Raw genomic sequence first — 16798 nt, 5'->3', positions numbered from 1 at the left:
TTTCGCTACTTAGTGAGAATTTTTAAACCTGTACAGAAAAAAATAGAAACTGTGTCAAAAATCAGACCATTTTTTCTGATTTTTTTTTAATATAGCCAAATTTCAGTTTAATACATAAAGAATTTCTAAGGGACTTAACATTGCTGTACTTCTCATGTTAGGGGACTTAAAACACTGCAGTTAACAATGATAAGGAGTTTGTTCATATACTGTGTGTCAGTTTTGTCAATTCTGCATTGAAGAACTGGGTCATAAATTTACATGTGGATTTTTATAATGTTTTGTATTTGTTCCATATTCAAGTGTTTTAGAGCACCTGAAGCACTAGCTTCTGCTTTTGGTTTAGATTGAAGAATATTAAATGAAAGAGAAGAGACAGAGATAAGAATGCAGCTAAAAAAACTTTGTCAATAAAAATACTTTTTAAAGGTAATAAAATAATTATTTTGAAGAACTTAAAAGTTCACTTCTTCTGCTTCAAGTTTTCAAAGAGGAAGAAGAGATTGGCAGACAAATTTTAGGATGTGTATTCTGCTGCACAGGGATAAAACATAGTTTTAATGCCATATATAAATGAAAAATTTGTCAATTCAGTAAAGAAAAAAAAAGTCAACCCTAAACTGAAAACTGCTTTTCTTGGAGTAATCGGCTGTATAGATTTGAAACATTTAAAATTGAGCAAGTGAATCAATCTGCAAGCATTCAAAGAAGTCATTTGGGTAATGACAGAATGATAACCTACAGCAGGTATTTTCTGGATTTGTGTTTGGAAAGAAGAGTCTATTCCTCTGTTGTTCGTTCTAGCCTTTGTTTTACTTCAGAGAGCTGAAGTGAGAGCTTATAGTGCTGCTCTAGTTCTTGATTTCTTCTTTCACTTACTGCGTTTTGAGCTCTTCTAACTCATCAACAAAGCTGTTCTGTACCTCCTAGACCCAATTAGAAATTCTGTAGACCCAGTTCTTCAGTAAAAATGAATGCCAGTAGGTCAAAGCACTGAGACCTTGTGTTTTGTTTGGTAGTGTCACTATTACAGCTTCAACAGAGGTTGTAATTTATGTGAGAAGAATACAAGTAGCTTCACATAGATGCGAAAAACATGTTCTGAAATGTGAAACCCGGTTTTGCCTTTGTGCTTTCCACTAGATTCCTTTGTGCTTTCCACTAGATTTGTGTCTCTGAAAAGCAAACCAAATAATACTAGTTAGTATATGCTTTTTGGGGTGTTTGCATTTGTGGCAATACCTACCAGAGCTCTTTTTTATTGCTGCACTCTGAACTCTTGATAGAAATAAATTATAGAAGAATAAACATTCTATTCTTTACTACCACAAAGGAGTCCTAGAAAAGAGTATATTTAACAGCTTAATTTAGGGAACAACTTTGTTTCATTTTCACTGGAATGTGAGCCATTGTAAAAAGTGTAAGCAGAAATTCATTCTGGTGTCTGTACTTTACTTCTTTGTAATATGAGTCATATTTGATGAGTTGTACTAGAGTATAATGTGAAGCTCTGAAATGTAGTCACACCATGTTAAGTTGAAGGAATCACACAGAGACAGGGTTTAGTAACAATAGTGGAAAATCATTCAGTCTGATATCTGTACTTTTTTTCTTAATTCTGCTTGCATGACTTATGCTACTTGAAAAAGTAGAGAACAGTTCTGTTCAATTATTCTGGTGCCTGTAGTGTAATAACAACCGGTGTTATTCTTGGCTAGGCTCTTTGGTGTTTATTCATTGGCCATGAATTGGTGAATCCATACAAAATCCAAATTACAGTGCTACATTTTTGTGTGGAATGCTGAATCTGCTTCTAACAGGTTGAGGTGTTCTTCTTTTGCAGTAAGTTGTTATGTTGTTACTTGTTTTTCTAATTTTTTTTAGTTCATGTGTTAATATTCTTGGATATTATGTGCTTTTCCCTTGCCTTTGTTGGATGAGGTGAAGAAAAGGGCACGTTCTGGTTGGGACTTTTCATGAAGTAGCATTTTGCAGGTTCTACAGCGTCCTTACTTTGAACAGTTTGCTGGAACATTGTTATATGAGCAGCATGTTTGTCTGAATACCCACATCAAATGTCTTATTTTCCTCTGTCCTAGCAGACTTCAATCAGGTAAAACCAGCCTGATCAGAAAGGATTAAGAATCTCACTGACTTTGCCAGCTTTGCATCATGATGAAATACTGACAAATGCTCTTCTTTAGGAAATTTAATATTATCTTCTAGCTAATCAAAATTCTTCTCTTTGGTTCTCTGGGACCCCAACATCAGTTTGTGACTGAGAGTCATAAATTTCAGTACCATGATGAAAATAAGTGAGTGACTTAACAGCAGAGAGAGGTTGGAGAAATCGATCTGTCATAAAACTAAGATCTGAAGCACCTGAGCTGACTCAACTTTTTATTTTCTGGATATTCTAGTGTATTTTGTTGAAGCTCTATAGTTTTACCTTTGAACCCTAGGGACTTACAGTATTGAGGATTACAATATTCCCTGAAAAGCTAAGACTACTTAAAAGTTATACCACAGTTTGTAATAGTAGTGGAAAAAAACCAATTTGGAACTGACATTTGGCTAATGTCTCAGGGCTGATGTGTCAGCTGCTATTGAGCAGCAGGTATGAAGTGTGTGTTACCTTCTGATCTTACCTCTGGTTTTTGGTTTGGTTTTTTTTTTTGTCAGTAGAGTAGTAGTATAACTAGGTTGCTGTTTCATCCTGAGAAGCTGTCTCCTTATACAGGTGCCTTTGTATTTTTGAGACAAGAAAGACCAAATGCAAAAAAAGAAGCTTTGACCAAAATGGTAATAACAACTTCAAGTTACTGTATAAAACATGTTTTTATTCTGGAAGACCTTTGTTGTAAATTGTAGTTCATTTGGCATGGAAGCATCTTCACACTGATATTTGGCTGCATGTCTACGATCACCTTTCTTTTTCCAAAAGGGTCACTCATGAACCTTAGACTTAAGTTAAGAATTCAGTGTTCAGGTTTTTATGTGCTAGTAACTGTTTCTTCTGTGTAAAACATCAGCCTTGCTGTTACATCAACGAGCAAGGATGGAGAGGTTAGCAAAGGAACTGAAGCTTGAGAAAGAAGAGCTTGAACGCCTGAAGACTGAAGTCAACGGCATGGAGCATGATCTGATGCAGAGACGGCTTCGGAGAGTCAGCTGCACAACTGCAATTCCCACAGTAAGCAATTTGTTAGTATTTTAATTAAAAATACACTTTTTCTGATGAAAATAAAGTACTGTTCAAAAAAATCCTCAGTCTCTGGGGACACTTTATTTTAAGTACTTGACTTGTGATAAGCTAATTTGTGCAGTTGATGAAATGGATATGTGTATAGTTTTCTTGGTGTTCTCAGCAAAACTTCAGAAAGTTGTATGCATGTGCTTTTGTGGACCACAGAGCTGAATATACTTGGTCTCAATAGCCAATAAAAATATGTCCAAGTCTTTTCAATAAGCTTTAGCCATATAGAGGTTGGTGTTCATGCTGGAAGGTTTAACTTTTGTTTCTAAAAAGCTATTTTACTGTTTGAGTAGTTGCTTCTCATAGACAGTATTTCTCTTTTGGTAGGTGCAGGATGTGCTGAATAACTTCTCAGTGGCAGTGTTGCCTGAAATAGTTGGAACTCTATTTTCCTTGTTGATTCTTCTTATCTGTGTGACTTCCACCTGCAAATGACTCTAGCCCAAACATGTGTGGGGCTCTGATAAGGGAATTCATCTGGCTGAAAAATAGCTTCCACTGTGTGTAGTTGTTAAGCAAATCAGCTCAGACGTACTGGCTGTATTGACACAAACAAAGCACACAGGTGTAGGCTGGAAGGTACAGAAGGGCTGTTGGCTGTTTTCCTACTATGGCTGTTCTATGTCTCACCTGTTTCAGGGTAGCATTTGGCAAAGATGTAGCTGGGAGAAGTACAGAGGCATTGAGTGTGCCAGAATGAGGTTAGGAAAGCCAGAAACTAACTGGAGGTGAACCTGGCACAGGATTTCAAAGACCAAAATAAAGGCTTCTGTTACTACCTAGGTGAGAGCAGGAAGACCAGTGAAAATGTGGGCTCAGCAAGTTGGGGGGCATGGTTACGTAGGACATGGAAAAGGCTGGAGATACTGAACTAACTTCTTGGTTCAGTCTTTACAGTCCATCAGGAGTCCCAGGTTCCCAGGCTTCACCCTGGGAAAAGTGTGAAGCAGAGAAGGTACACCCTTAAAGGAAGAGAATCAGGTCAGGGAATGCTTAGGCAAAGCAGTCGTACACGAGGTCATAATCCTGGATGAGATGCACCTATGAGTGCTGAGGGAGCTGGCAGGTGTCATTGCAAGGCCACTCCAGGTAATCTTTGGTTGATTAATGGTGTTTGGGAAAGTTCGCAAAGGCTAGAAGAGAGCAAATATCACTGATGTCTGCAAGAAGGGGAGGACCCAGGGAACTACTGGCTGGAGCTCACTTTGATCATTGGGAAAGTGATTGAGCAGCTAATGCTGCTGACCATTTCCAGGCACATGAAGGACAAGAAAGTGGTCAGCAGTAGTCACATAGATTCTCCAAAGGGAAGCCAAGCTTGGCTAATTTGGTGAACTTCTGGGACGTAAAGTCCTAGATGACCTCCAGAGGTTCCTTGTGACTTTGAATATTCTGTGATTTTGTGACTGATGCTGAAATATATCCTAGGATTAAAAGTGTTAGTGATTGATGCTGCTGGCATTAAGAAAGCTTTGCATTCCAGTAACTTAGGGTTTCTTAATGATATGCAAATATATGGACTTAAATAACTGATTATGCTGTTAAGAATAATTGCAATCTTTCATCACTGAATGATTTAAGTATACTGGGCTAAAAGGTTTGGCTTCTTGGAGCTCCTTGGGTTTATGCAAATGAATAAACTTTTGACCTCATTCAGTTATAAGCAAGTAATAGTTAATGTGGGCTGCAGTTTGTATTCTGTTTTGATTATCTTGATGCAAACTCGGGTAGTAAGTCATCGATTTATATAGAATTTAGTAACTTGTGATTTTATAAACTTGAGCTCAGCTATGTCATCTTACTCTAATGAATTTTAATATTAAGTAACTTGTCTGTTTTTCTCCTCACATGCCAATAGAACAATGTTTTTTGAGGGCAAGTGAGTTAGGGGTAGTAGGCCAGACAGTTGGACTTCTTTCAGTGCCTTATCTATACTCAGTTTTTAGTAAGGCTGTTAAGAAAGACATAGCAATGTTATTTCTATTTCAAATAAGATTCTGACTTTCCCACAATTACTATTTTGGAATGTTTCTTTCTAGCCTGAGGAAATGACCAGATTGAGAAGCCTCAACAGACAACTCCAGATAAATGTTGACTGTACACTGAAAGAAGTTGATCTCCTTCAATCTAGAGGTATTGAATTGGTACTTTTTAAAAAACATCATTTGGATATGGTCACAAATGTTAGTCTGCTGGAGGTTAGGAAGACTCTGCAGAGGGCTCTGGACAGGTTGGTGAGGTGAGGCAAATTTTATGAGGTTCAACAAGCAGCATAACAACCTGAGGCAGAGCTACAGGCTGGGGGAAGAGTGGCTGGAAAGGTGCCTGGAGGAAAAGGAGCTGGGGGTGCTGGTCAGCAGCAGCTGGACATGAGCCAGGTGTGCCCAGGGGGCCAATGGCACCTGGCCTGGGTCAGCAATGGTGTGCAGCAGGACCAGGGCAGGGATTGTCTCCCTGTGCTCAACCCTGGTGAGGCCACACCTCAAATCCTGTGTCCAGTTTTGGGCCTCTCACTACAAGAAAGGCATTGAGGGGCTGGAGTGAGTCCAGAGAAGGGCAGCAGAGCTGGGGAAGGGTCTGGAGAGTCACTCACAGGAGAAAAGGCTGAGGCAGCCTCGAGAAAAAGAGGCTCAGGGGGACCTTATTGCCTTTTGCAATAATGTGAAAGGAGGCTGTGGTGAGGTGGAGTCTCTTCTCCCAGGTAACAAGTGACACATGAGAGGAAACAGCCTCAAGTTGCACCAGAGCAGGTTTAGATTGAATGTTAGGGAAGATGTCTTCAGGGCAAGAGTTGTCAAACATTGGAACAGGCTGCCTAGGGAAGTGGTGGAGTTGCCATCCCTGGAGGTATATAAAACCTATAGATGCAGCACCTGAGGACAAGGGTTAGTGATTGACTTGGCAGTGCTGGGGTAGCAGTTGGACTCAATGATCTTTGAGGTCTTTTCCAACCTACATGATCCTATGGTTCTAATATGGCATGTGCTTAAATGTGAATATTTGGAGGTTTTAGAGTTCAATTTATATTAGTAGTGACAACTGACCTCTGAAAGGTGGGTATTTCTTCAATTGCAACCTAATAAACTTGACTTGATAATTCTTCTGTTGGCCAAATTAAATTCCATTAGAAAGAAAGTGGTGACATAAAATGATTTTGTCAAGAGCGTATTAAAAAAAAAAAAAAAGACCTCCTTTGTGAAGATGGTTTACTTAAAATTTTAACTTCTTGCTGACAAAGGCTATGGCCAAGTAATATAGACCTGAATGACAACTTGCAACCAAGAGGCTGGCAAACAGAAATTTATTAGGGTTTTTAAAAGTCTTTTTTGCAACAGAAATTTGTCTTAAATAGAATCAAACAGACTAGGATATGCACAGTCCTTTCTTATCAAGGAATTATCCTGTAGGAAGACATACATTCACATGTTTTCACAGCAAAACAAAATGTTGAGCTCGAGTTGATTTTTCAGTATGGGATTGCCCTGCTAAAAATTACTATGATTGACAGAAAACTAAAAATTTGTGACAAAACTTGTGAAAAAGCTAAGATACAATGTCATAATAAAAAGATGTATAAAATAAGAAGCCTTTGGATGTTCATATCACTGGCATAGACATATAAATTATCTTCAGGTCACATTTTCTTTTTCTTTTCTAACAGGAAACTTTGATCCGAAAGCCACGTGTAACTTCTATGATAACATAGAGCCTGGTCCTGTTGTGCCACCAAAGCCATATAAAAAAGGTAGGTCAACAAACAGGCATCATCATTAAATCTGCATTGAGTGAGGCTTTTTTCCTTGTGGTGACAGGAAGCAGCTCTACTTTAACTTTCTGTCTGTAATTCAAACCAGGACATTTTTCTGTAAGTGCAGTAATCCTGCCTACAACTTGTTTTCCTCAGGCAGATTGTTGTGAATGAATGTTCTGTTAATACCACCTTGATTATAAATAGTTATTCCCTGCTAGAAGAAAGAGCTGAAATACCAGTGTGGGATCCTATGCTCTGATATGAAAAAAACCAGCTATTCTTTTCCCTGAAAATGTTATGTGGGATAAGATTTATAATATTGTGTCTCCTCTTGCTGTAACTAGCACGTACTGCACTTGTTAAGTGTAAAGGAAGCAGCTCTTCTGAATCAGTAATCCTGCAGCCTCCCTGACACTCCAAGGTTTGTAAATGAGTTCTGGTCGCTGATAACACTCCACAAAGGTTTCTGTAGGTGAATTTTGAATTAATATTAGGAAATTTTCCCCCTCTTTTGAAGCAAGTGTTTTACCCCTCAGTGTTATAAAGTTATTTTTGTGTGGAAATTTGAAAGAGAGAGAAGGCCTAGAACTGCTGCTTGTGGCTCAAAGAAAAGATAATCCAGGAGGAGTTCCCTGCATTAGGTGGTGGTGTCCAGGGAAGCAGTAGCATCAGGTGAGCCATGGTGTGCCTGGCTGGAGTCACCTTAAATTGCAGTTATCATGCAGTTGATTAAGGAATTGTTAACTTTGTGGTGCTTGAAGACATTTGCCTAATTACACTACCATATTTAAGGTATTATTTCAAAGCAAAATAATGTGCAAAACTCATGTGAGATAAGTTATTTTATTTGTTAGTTAGAAAGATAGTGCCTCGTAAGGATTCGTACAACAGGCTTCCAGGTTTTGTCTGCCAGCTTATTACAGTTTTATGGCTGCTGTACTGTATTCAGAGCTTGGATTGTTACACGGAGGCATCACATTTTTTTTCTTAAATAATAAATATTGTTTAATATTGAGCTGTTGAAAGCGTGGGCAGACAGACGGGTGTGGGCAGACAAGGGTGTGCTCTGTGCTGCCATCTGGCCAGTCGGTGGAACGCAGTGAGTGCCCACACGGCCTGGCTTACCAGGAATTTGTTGAGGTCAAGCCCTGCTGATGTGACTGTGCAGCTTCTGGCCTGGAGACTGCATCTGAGCAAAAAGTTACTTTTATTTCCTTTGTTTGTCTCTGAAGACTTAAGTACTATCTGCACTAAGGTTGTTGTCAGGGTCTGTTGCATTTCTTAGCAGGTGGGACAGCAAATGCAAATTTACTTTGTGTGCAGTTACAAATTGCAGGCCTTTGTTAGACATGAGTTTACAGATGTTTAGCAGTTGGTATCTTAGCGTACCTTCTAGGTATGTGTTAATGTTAATAAATATTAACATTTTCTAAGGTGATGTGTTACCACATCCTGGAGTATTCCTTACTTATAATAGATAAGTACAGTTACAGTAAATAACCTGAGGCGTTGAGGTGGTGTCAGGAGACATGGAAAATTGTGGGTTTCTGTGGGTTAAGGCCTGTTGTGTGATTTGTATACATATTGACTTTATGAGTGAAAACCGACTTAAATGCTGATTTACATACATATATCCCTGCTTCAAAGGCATGAGGAAGAATTGTCTTGTTTTGAAATAGGCCTGTCATTTTATTTTTAGATTGTATTCTTTTTCAGCCTGAATTAATGCTAGAAATAATATGTCTTACATCAGACTGCTTGAAGCAGCTAAGTTAGAAGTAGTTTTCCCTTTCAGGGGAAGCAGGGTTATTGTTGTTAAATATTTGGAAATAGACTGCTGTGTGTAAACCTTAACAGGATGGTGCTGCAGTGCCAGTAAGAAATTTGTATGCTTTAAGCTATTAAACCTTTAGCAGTATCAGTGAGCTAACAGGGATGAGTTCTCTGTTGGTTTTAAGATGTTACAGGTACGTGGCTCTTTACAGAAGTGAAATATTTCAAATATCCAGATCTCACAACCGGAATTATTAGTGCTTTAGGAAAAAGTTTCCATGTTCATTTTAAGATAGTCTGTTTAATTAGGTGACCTTTCAGTAGTGTTGTCTTGACTATTAATCCCTCTGAAATAAAATGTTTTCTTTTGGCTTTTCTTTAGAGCATCAGAACAGCTCCAAACAGACTCCACGGACTCAGCCAAGAGATGAAGACTTTGAAGGGGCCCCATGGAATTGTGGTAGCTGCACCTTTCTAAATCACCCAGCACTAAATCGCTGTGAACAGTGTGAAATGCCACGATACACCTGAAATTCAGGAAGGGGCTGCACTGGGTTGAAGACAGGCTCTCAAGCCAACAGCTGTAAGAGAAGGAAACATGGGGAACCTTTCAGTCCACCGGCCTGGCCTTTGCCAGTCAACAATCTTCATACTGCAAGGGGTGGGAGTAATGTGTTAGGATGTTTCTGCTTCTGCTACACTAGAAAATAAATGAATTAAGGGTTAAATTCCTTCCCATTGTTGTGAGCAAAGCAGAAAATTAAACCTGAAAATGTAAAAGGATTAATTTTGAGAAGAATGTATGCAGGAAAGCAAGTAACTACTGGTGTTTATTCCTGTGGTTATAGTTACTGCTTAGTGGCTCTAAAAACAACCAACCCAAACCTACTGTTTTTTAAAAGAAAATTATAGGACTCTTAGTAATGGTGTGAAGTGTTACACTTAACCAGAAAAACTGAAGAGCCAGAGCTGACTTAACCTGGCCACAGCTAGCTGGAAAACAAAGGCTCCCTGTGCTTCTAGATTGTAAGCTACTGAAAAAGAAGACAGGTAAATGCAATGATAAATTTTGCAATGTATAAAAAAAAAAAAAAACAAGGAGAAGGGTATTTGTAATTGCTGCTTTTTTTCAGGGTAACTTATGCCTACAAAAAATCGCTGTTTGAAATAGTGACCTGAGGTGACTCAGTGAGGAAGTGTGAGTGTTACAGAGAGTATAATCAGAGAAATTTTTTACAATCCTGTTTGCTTGTACAGTGCCCACCTGGCTGTGTCAACACTGGTAATAAACCAAGAATGAATTCTACCACGTTGCAGATGAAAATCCTGCTGCATGCTTTCATTGGGCCGTCGTGTTTCCAAGCTCAAAGGATGCTTTTCTGTACAACCTTCTGAGCCTGTGCTGTGCAGCAGCACAGTGAGATATGTCAAACAGAGGCTACTCCAAATTCCATTTGGAAGACTTGGGCTCAGCCATGGTTGTGTTTGAGAAGAGTTTGTACCCGGTTCCTTAGGCCTTTTCAGCTTCCAATTTGTGAAGAATTCATAGTGTTTACAGCACAGAAGGTACTTTGTGCCCCAGATCAAAGTTAGCTGAAAAATAATTAATCAGCTCTTCAGTAAAGGTTTATTTGCACATTATTAATAAACCAGCCTGTACAAAATAGCAGATGCCAGATCCTGAAGAATTACGCACTGCATTCTTTCTATTTTGGTCAGGAAATATTTGTCATAGGTTAAAGAACACAAGACTTGCAATTGAAAATCCTACTGGTACTTACCTGCCTATGATACACTGTATTCTAAAGGTGATGTTCAATCTGTCTGAATGCTTCAGGCTGCTGGAATAAAGCACTCGATACTTTGAGATCAAACGTGGGTTTGGGCAGCTGAATGATCCTGTGACACAACTGTGTGACTGTGTAGGGTGTTCTGTGTACTGGTCGGAGACTGGTACAGTGCATTTGAGTTTTTATGGTATAACTTCATCACAATTCAGAGATGCAGCCAAGTACTTCAGCTGAATTATGACAATTGACTTGGTAAAGCAAAATTTGCTCTTAACTTTACCATGAGAGTTTTAAACAACTTCATTTTAAGCTGTTCTTAGCTCATGGCAGCCACATCCATATTGTCAATTACCACAGTTCACTCGATGTGTGGTAACATGCTAAGCTGTGGCAGAACAATCATATGTCTGAATCCTTATTTAAAATAAAGCAGCATTTGCAAGGGGTGGGTGGAGAAAAACTCATCTTGACTGCATTGCTCAATCTGGTGTCTTCTTTCCCCACAGTTTATAAAGACAACAGTAAGACCCAAACTGTTGAACTTAGATGAGGAACCAATATTTTATCTGGCATTTTTCAATATGTTCTTGCACTAAATCTTCAGGATAATTTAAAATAAGCTAAGGGATCTCCAGCAATCAGTATGCACCACTAATGAGCAAAACTAAGTCAAAGACATCAGGGACAGTTTTCCTTCCTTCCTAGTGATTTACACTGCTGTGAGGGGAGCTCATCACATGTGGAAGGGGGTAGGAAAGTTACTGTCAGCTGAAGTTAAAAGCCAGGTATTAATTTTGTGCATGTCAGTGGACAATTTGACAAAACTGAGAACTAGAAAACAGATGAGCAGAAGCATTACTGTTATCAGCTGTATAACAAATTACTCCAAACAATGCCAGTAACTTCATGGCTTTTCTATCCTGCTGCCTTTGCCATTGTATTATTTCAAATTTTTGTTCCTTTGTACTTCTGGTGAAGTTCTAAAAGCATTTGCTTTTGCTGGAATTACAAAAAAGATCACAACTGAAGTGACAGACAGCAAATGAGAGTAGGGGTGTCATGCAAAAATACAGTTGTGCCATTTTCAGACAGAATAGATGCTACTTTCAAAGGAGGAGGTGCAAATATGCATTCAGTCCAAAAATGCCCTGAACTGCAATAACCTTACGTGGAGACTTGCAAATCTTAGTCCCAGCTTCACCAGAGGAAGAGGAGGGCTGCCACCACAGCAAGATTCTCATTGGAAGAGTGAGCGAGCACCATTAAATTGAAAAATAAGTCCTTTGTTCCAATGACTTTACTAGGTTTTTTCAGTTACTCTCATTTGTTGCTTGTACAAGCAAAGAAAACCACCACACCCTTCTTTTGTATTCTTTTACTTGTAAATGTCCATACTCAAACGTTAATAGTAAAGACTTGACATGGTGCTTGAATATTTCTAGTTTGTTAGAATGTAATTGAATTTTGAACATTGGAAGATCCAGTTTGCTTCTGGAAGCAGGTGATGTCATTCAAACCCCAACTGAATTGTAGATTATACCAAAAAGATTGGTTTATAGAATATTTATTGAATGCACATAAAACCCTAATGTCAGCTGGCAACAAAATGCACTGTATTGTATAAAACTTGTGTGTGTGTGTGAGAGAGAGAATGTTGGGATGCTGATGCTGTTGTGTTGAGTTAATGCACTACTCGTGTTTTCTTTTTTCCTTAATGACTGTGCTTTCCCTCAACCATGCTACTAGATTGTAACTGACGTGGACATTCAGTTATTCAAAATGATCTCACTGTTCATTGAAATTTTATAAAGCTTATTTTATATTTACTGTGCTATTAAGATGAATTCCCTTTAATTATAGGATACTACTGTAGTTCTTTCAGAGTTTATTTAGAGTGGGGCTTGTGGAAAATTATTCAGAACATAGTAAACCAAAAGAAATCCTGAACTTTGGATCTACTTTTAATTTGATGTAATTATTAGTCTTGTTTGGGTGAAGAGGAAGGGGGTGGGAAAGGAAAAAGAAAGGAATTACTTTGTAAAATGTAGTCTTAGATCAGATTGAATTGTGTATCTGTGTGTCTGTGGTATGTGTGTGTTTCCCTTGAAAAATGGGAGGTGTGGTGAAAAGGTGTAATAATTCTTAAAAGAGCTGGTCTCAGTACTTTCTGATTATGATATGCTACTGAATCATGTTTGGTTTTTTTTTTTTAAACCCAGCTTTTCTCTCAGTTACTTTATCTCTCCCAGCTATACATCTCTCACTTCAATTTCTAGATACTTTTTCAATTTCTAAATACTTCTACATTTAATATTGATTGTAAAATCCCTTGAAACTGAAATAGAAATACTTGAGTTTAAACGGGGACAAAATAAAAACAATAAAGAATGTTTTTAAAAAGAATGTGAGAATATTAAATATGTTAAAAACAAACTTGTCATCAGGATGATAGTTCTTCTTTTAAAATCCAGTGGTGTACCCTAGAATGTGAACATGACTATCCTGATGAGAAGTGGTTGGTTGGACATAAACAATTCAACAGCCAATTTGGTACCACAGAATTGATGTGCCCTGTACTGCAGTGACTCCAAATCCCACAAGGAAGGAAGACATGCACAGATATCACATCTCACAGTCAGTACTGTCTCTGTGTGCAGCTGCATTTGTTTTCATTTTAAAAAGTCAGTCTTACATGAACCCAGACATGACTGAGTTTTGCCACATTTCTTCAGTTGGGGTTTTCATTGCTGTATATGTCCATAAATGCGAATATTTTTCTTGGAATAATCAGAAATCAATGGAGTAAATGCAATATTATAATCCTGGATTTCCAGTATCTTTGAAACCAATTTTAAAAAACTGTATTCTTGAAACTTATTTATTTATGGTGGCACCAGTGTATCTAATTCATACTTCCTGCTGTGTGAAACCCTGTTAAATTTTTTCATTAAAAAAGAAGACACGATCTTGTTTAATCCTGTATATATGGTGTCTACATTCTAGATTTGTGTATGCTGTGAATGAACTTATTACTAAGAGATGAAATTGTATAAAAGCATTCAGAGGCTATGCATGCATGGTACCTCCAGAAAGTGCATACTCCAAGTTGCAGATTCCTGCAAAAATAAATTAATAAAACTAAACAAACATCACATCCTGCATTTGTTCTTGTATGTAGTGGGAAACATTTTTAAAGTACAGCCTTTTTTGGCCTTCATAGCCTAATTGTTTCTGGTCTCCCACTTGGACTTATAGCTGTAGCAAGTTTGTTTCAGGGCTTTTGGGGTTTTTGTTTTGGTGATCGTTAGGCATTTGCTGAATATTTATCTGGGTCCAAATCCTGTTCCCATGAATGTGAAGGAGCAGGAATCCCATTTAGATCATGGATGGATCTTCTGTGCAGCTTCTGGTGTGGAAACAGGAGGTAGCCCGTTCAGAGTGTGAGGCTGGCCTCAGCACTTCTGCCTTACTTCACAGAAGGGCAGCTCTGCCTGCTCTAGCACCGCACGAGTCCCTGTGCTGCTCTCACATCTTGGAAAGGCACTGCTGTGGGAGAGGGTGGAGAGGTGGAAGTGCACAGTGGGAGTGCAGGCACTTTCCAGGGCCCTGTTCTCCATGGCACCAGCTCCCCACAGCTCCGGAGCTGTGCCCCTGCTGGGTTCTGGTCACACACTGAAGGTCCTTCATCACCTTCCTGCTCACAAACCTGCTGTGCTTCAGTCAGGAAACACAGGTAATAATTTCATTCTGCACTCTTTTTGCTAAGTTGACTTTATCACAGTCTCAGGAGATGTTTGTATCTTAATTAAGCATTTGTTTTTCACTTGAGAAATCATTGCAGTTGAAACTGATTAAAAAAAAAAAAACATACAAAAGTTGAGATACCTGTAAAGTATATTGTGCTAATGGAGACCATGCCGAGCCAAAAGACACCAGTCCAACAAGTGTTCACCATTTTTTGTTGTTTCCCTGCAGTCATGAGGAGGCAGATCTGCCTGAATTGCATAAAACTGGTTGATTAATTCCTCAGAATAACTTGGTTTTGGCAGCAGTGAACCATGTCTTAAACCCGTGGCTCTTTGAGAGATAGTTTGTCCTGTGGTCTGGTAAATATTCCTGGAATGTAGTACTGCTGCTTTTAGTCCATGCTGTGATGAGTAGGTGCTGTGTATTCTTTACTGCACCATCTCTGCTTGGAAATGCACTTTTCAAAGGAGGTGGTTGATACCTGATTTAGTCTGAATGGCTGGACTCAAAGTGTTCCATACTCAGTTGGCTGCCTGAATTTTTATGGAAACCTTGTGAAGTTGTTAAAGAAGGGGCTCTGTTAATTTTTAGCTGGAGGATCTATGATTATGACACGTTCTAGTCTGACAGTAGAGCCAGGCCAGACCTGCCAAAGCCTTTTTAAGGGGCACCACTCTGCTTAGGAAAATACTCTGTTTCTCTAGAAAACAGTAATGTATTGAGTTAAACAAAACCAAAAAAAAACTAAACCAAAACAAAGAAAAACTCTGCAGGTAATTTTCCAGACACGCAAGACTTAGAACCTTGCACGTATTTGCTGGTTTTGCAAGCTGCATTTTGAAGCTACAAATTCATTGTCCCTTCTTCCTTCTTGACATTAACAAAATCTCTCCTGCCAGGTTTACTTAAAAATGAAGTCAATATGGTTCCATTACTGCTTTAGAAACTAAGCCACAAAGCCTGGGAATTAAAGATGTGCAATGCAGGTGCTGCTTTGCTTTTGACTAAAGGCTTCTTAATTTTTTGGAAGAATTTTATGGAAAATATGGAATACTTGAGGAAAAAAGCTGCTAGGTGGGGAGAGTTTTCATAGGTTAGAATGTGATATTCTGATCCCAGACTGGTGCAGCCCAACAGTGTGTTCTGCAGTTGGTGCCAGGTTCTGACATTGACATTGGTTGCTCAAATATTCATCCCAAACTCTCAGTGGCTCTCTGCTGGATTGTTCTAAAGTATCCTGAACCAGACTTGCACATTTCAAGCTTGGTGGATTATGTTTTATTTCACCTGAAATTGTTACTCTACTTTTAGCCATTCAGTGAAATCATGGTTTTGCAAGACAGAAGTGGCTTTTGGCAATACCGTGTGTTGGAGAGCGCCTGGTCTGACTGCCCACACAGACCCACGTGGAGGAGCCCCCTGACCCCCAGGGACAGGGAGGTGACACAAACACTCTTTCCAGGTGGGTGATGGGAGTAAGCAGGGTCTGAGAAAACTCTGTAGAGAACTTGTGCTTTATGAGAGCTTGTGAGTCCTTCCCTCTAAGTTTCTGTGTGTGCCTTGCTTTGCTTCATGGTGAGAGCTGTGGTGGTGGAGAGCCTCGGGTGACTTTCCTCACCACAGATCCTGAAGCCTCATGGCTTGCTTGCTGTTCCAGGTAGGTGATTTTACATTTCCCCCCAACCTCCATTTGTCTCAAAACTGAGTGTTCATAAACCAGACATCCTTTTATCTCTTTTGATGCCAGGGCGTCCTCGCTGGCTGTGTTTGTGTGCTCCCACCTGTGCAGGATCTGCTGTGAGCATCACCCCATGGCAGCACAGCAGTAGCAGGGAGTTACATTAATATGACTACACTATTTAAGTATCCTGGGTGAGACTGGAATCATCACTGCACCAAGGAGGGAAGTACAGATGTTTTTCATGAGCTATGAAAACCACCAAGTGTGTAAAATTCCCACGTGGTGGTGCTTGGCTTTAAAACCTAAAGCGAGTTTATTGCAGCAATAAATGCAGAGTGTGTAAAGGTTTCCCAGTAGTTTTCAAAGCTGTTCCTTAAAACTGGAAGTGAGAGTTAACCAATTTGCTCTTTATCCAGCTCGCAAATCTTGGCATCAAATTTGTTCTAGAAAGGAAACTCTTTTGAAAGAAATTCTCTGCCCTGAGAAATGAGGGACCACTTCCATATCCAGAGGAATAGCTTACTGTCTCTCAGATACTAATTCTGTCTTGTCTGGGTTTTTCTAACTTCTGCAGAAGTTCAGATCATTTATAAGGGCATGTTCTTTTTCAGTTGTCACATATTTCCACCTGCCTTTGCCAGTTGCAGGCAAAGGCCTCTCCAGGCTCCTGTGGGTCACTGCCCTGTCACACGTGTGTGACCTAAATGTGTGTGATGCACCGGTCATGCCACTTTCTTACATGAAGAGGTCAACACTTGTGCTGTGCCATTAGGATTCAGAAATCCCAGCACCCTCAAACC

At 39.3% G+C, this 16798-nt stretch overlaps 1 protein-coding gene across 1 annotated transcript in view; it reads left to right on the top strand.

Annotated features, from left to right (window-relative positions):
• TAB3 (TGF-beta activated kinase 1 (MAP3K7) binding protein 3) overlaps positions 1–13722 on the top strand; it is a 43857-nt gene extending 30135 nt beyond the window's left edge. The window contains exons 4-7 of the mRNA XM_030282448.4: positions 3033–3193; positions 5296–5389; positions 6918–7001; positions 9163–13722. Coding sequence (XP_030138308.3) covers positions 3033–3193; positions 5296–5389; positions 6918–7001; positions 9163–9311 — 488 coding nt within the window. The 3' untranslated portion in view covers positions 9312–13722. The remainder of the gene's footprint in view (positions 1–3032; positions 3194–5295; positions 5390–6917; positions 7002–9162) is intronic.
• The last annotated feature ends 3076 nt before the right edge of the window (positions 13723–16798 follow it).

The sequence above is a fragment of the Taeniopygia guttata genome, chromosome 1 (genome assembly GCF_048771995.1).
Source record: "Taeniopygia guttata chromosome 1, bTaeGut7.mat, whole genome shotgun sequence".
Lineage (NCBI taxonomy): Eukaryota > Metazoa > Chordata > Aves > Passeriformes > Estrildidae > Taeniopygia > Taeniopygia guttata.
The sequence above is the reverse complement of the archived record's forward strand: the minus strand, read 5'-3'. Positions and strand labels throughout refer to the sequence as shown.